Genomic DNA, 2,500 nt, shown 5'->3' on the forward strand with positions numbered 1-2,500 from the left:
TCAGCTTTCCATTCTCCTGTTTCGGACTAGAAGGAGGGAAATCAACGTAACACCAGTCACTCAATCATCACACACTCCACAGCTGATGGCCAGTGGAGGTTAACACACACCGTGAAAGACACGTGAAGGGCACACACAGTCTCTCCCTTACCAGGTCTTGCACACGGCAGCTAAAAGACGTAGCTAAAACAATCTATCGCCATGGTAACAAAACACACACAGAAATCTGTATGGTTCAATAAAAATAAACACAAACAGATACTTTGTTCATTTGAAATAGCAGTGAGTTTATGGACCGTAAGAGGAGATTATATATGCATGCACTTATGGATGCATATATGGATGTACTTTTAGATGTACTTATAGATGTGCATAAAAGAGGCACGTCATGTATAAGCCCATGTGTTCTCTGAAGCCCTTGTGTTCTCTTTAAGTACATCCATACACTGGGCTTCATGTTTTAAAGAGCTCCACTGTGCCGGCTGCACAAGGTAAAAGGCACACCTTAGGGCCTGACTCCGAAGGGCACCGGAGCACTGAGCTCGTCTGTCCCTCGTGTGCCTGGTGTGTCTACAGCACCCATGAGACACTGTGTTGGGCTCTGGGTTGGGCTCTGTCCCCTAGTCCCCTGTGTATCTGAGGAACTGCATTACAAACAGGTCTGTAGCTCCATGCCCCAACACCACTGTCCATTACTGCATTACAAACAGGCCTGTAACTTACTGTAGCTCCATGGCCCAACACCACTGTCCATAACTGCATTACAAACAGGCCTGTAACTTACTGTAGCTCCATGCTCCAACACCACTGTCCATAACTGCATTACAAACAGGCCTGTAACTTACTGTAGCTCCATGGCCCAACACCACTGTCCATTACTGCATTACAAACAGGCCTGTAACTTACTGTAGCTCCATGCTCCAACACCACTGTCCATAACTGCATTACAAACAGGCCTGTAACTTTCTGTAGCTCCATGGCCCAACACCACTGTCTATTACTGCATTACAAACAGGCCTGTAACTTACTGTAGCTCCATGCCCCAGTACCACTGTCCATAACTGCATTACAAACAGGCCTGTAACTTACTGTAGCTCCATGGCCCAACACCACTGTCCATTACTGCATTACAAACAGGCCTGTAACTTACTGTAGCTCCATGGCCCAACACCACTGTCCATTACTGCATTACAAACAGGCCTGTAACTTACTGTAGCTCCATGGCCCAACACCACTGTCTACATGTTACTACTGGTAGATGCAGAAGTCGGTCAACACTTACAAAAATCTGATTTTTTGTTCTTAACTTAAGTTCTTTAATTGATTATGTTTTGCAATCTCACAATGTGCTCATGTGTTACAAGTGATTTACAGGTATGACAGTTTGCTAAAGAAGGCTAGAGGTGTTGTAATGTTCTTATCATTTAGTGCAGTTTCACCTATTCTTCACCTCCGCCTCTTCCTTTCCTTTTTTATCAAAAGACAACGAGCTGACAACGCTAGTGCCATTTTCAACTTCTTATGAGACATATTCTCGATTAGACGTGGCTACATTACGAAACCATCTGTGGTGAACGAGAGTGGTGTGAAAATGGTGAGCAAACGCTGTTTTGTTTATGGTTTGGTATTGAGTTATTTCCTTGTGATAGTCTTGGCCGTGTGTTCAAGTGCAACTTTTTTGGCCTGACACAGATGACGTGAGGTGACACAACAGTCGGCCTTCATCGCTGCTTGTTCTTTAATGACACAGAAAAAGTAATCAATCCCAGATGAGGGCAGGCGAGCTCTTTCTTACCTTGCCCTTGTGCGTGTCCTGTAGCCAGGACCTGAGCTGGATCAGACAGCTCTCTTGCATTGGTGTCAGATGGCCCAGGTACCGCTCAATGTAGTCCGCATCAAGCTTATCAGCTGCATGGACACACACACACACACACACACACACACACACACACACACACACACACACACACACACACACACACATACACACACACACACACACACACACACACATACACACACACACACACACACACACACACACACACACACACATATAATGCAAATGTTCAAAATAACACAGGTTATGCGATGTTTACTGTTGTTTGGTGTGCTGAACGGTGCACACGGGGAGATGGAACTTCTTGGTGTCTTGGCCTGAAATCTGCTGAGTCAGCGCTGCTCGCTGAGCGAACATTCTGGCCCAATGTTATTGCTGTCTTCCCCCTCTCTCTTATAGGTCTTTAGGGGATAACAGGAGAGGAGAGAGGACGTTTCTTTTCCCCCCACTCTTCTTTTTCTTCTGCCTCTCACCTGACTTAGATGCTTCCCTCACACTTCCTTTTTTTTTTTTTGCAGAGTCATTGTTTCAGTCTGCAAACCCCCCCCAAGAAGAAACCGAACTCACCATCTGGAGTGGACGGCTCCGAGTTGCCAGCGCTGAAGCTGGGGGCATCACGGCTGCTGTTGCCAGGCGACGAGAGGTCAAGGTGCAGCTGGG

The 2,500-nt window shown here is 46.4% G+C and overlaps 1 protein-coding gene across 1 annotated transcript in view; it reads right to left on the minus strand.

The window, feature by feature from the left end:
• LOC308361105 (SEC14-like protein 5) overlaps nt 1–2,500 on the minus strand; it is a 21,582-nt gene that overhangs the window by 9,515 nt on the left and 9,567 nt on the right. The window contains exons 6-8 of the mRNA XM_080833361.1: nt 2,408–2,500; nt 1,796–1,908; nt 1–26 (exon numbers count right to left, since the gene is read on the minus strand). The exon at nt 1–26 is cut by the window's left edge and continues 4 nt beyond it; the exon at nt 2,408–2,500 is cut by the window's right edge and continues 178 nt beyond it. Coding sequence (XP_080689487.1) covers nt 1–26; nt 1,796–1,908; nt 2,408–2,500 — 232 coding nt within the window. The remainder of the gene's footprint in view (nt 27–1,795; nt 1,909–2,407) is intronic.

This window comes from Sprattus sprattus (assembly GCF_963457725.1).
Source record: "Sprattus sprattus genome assembly, chromosome: 1".
NCBI classification, from domain to species: Eukaryota; Metazoa; Chordata; class Actinopteri; order Clupeiformes; family Clupeidae; genus Sprattus; species Sprattus sprattus.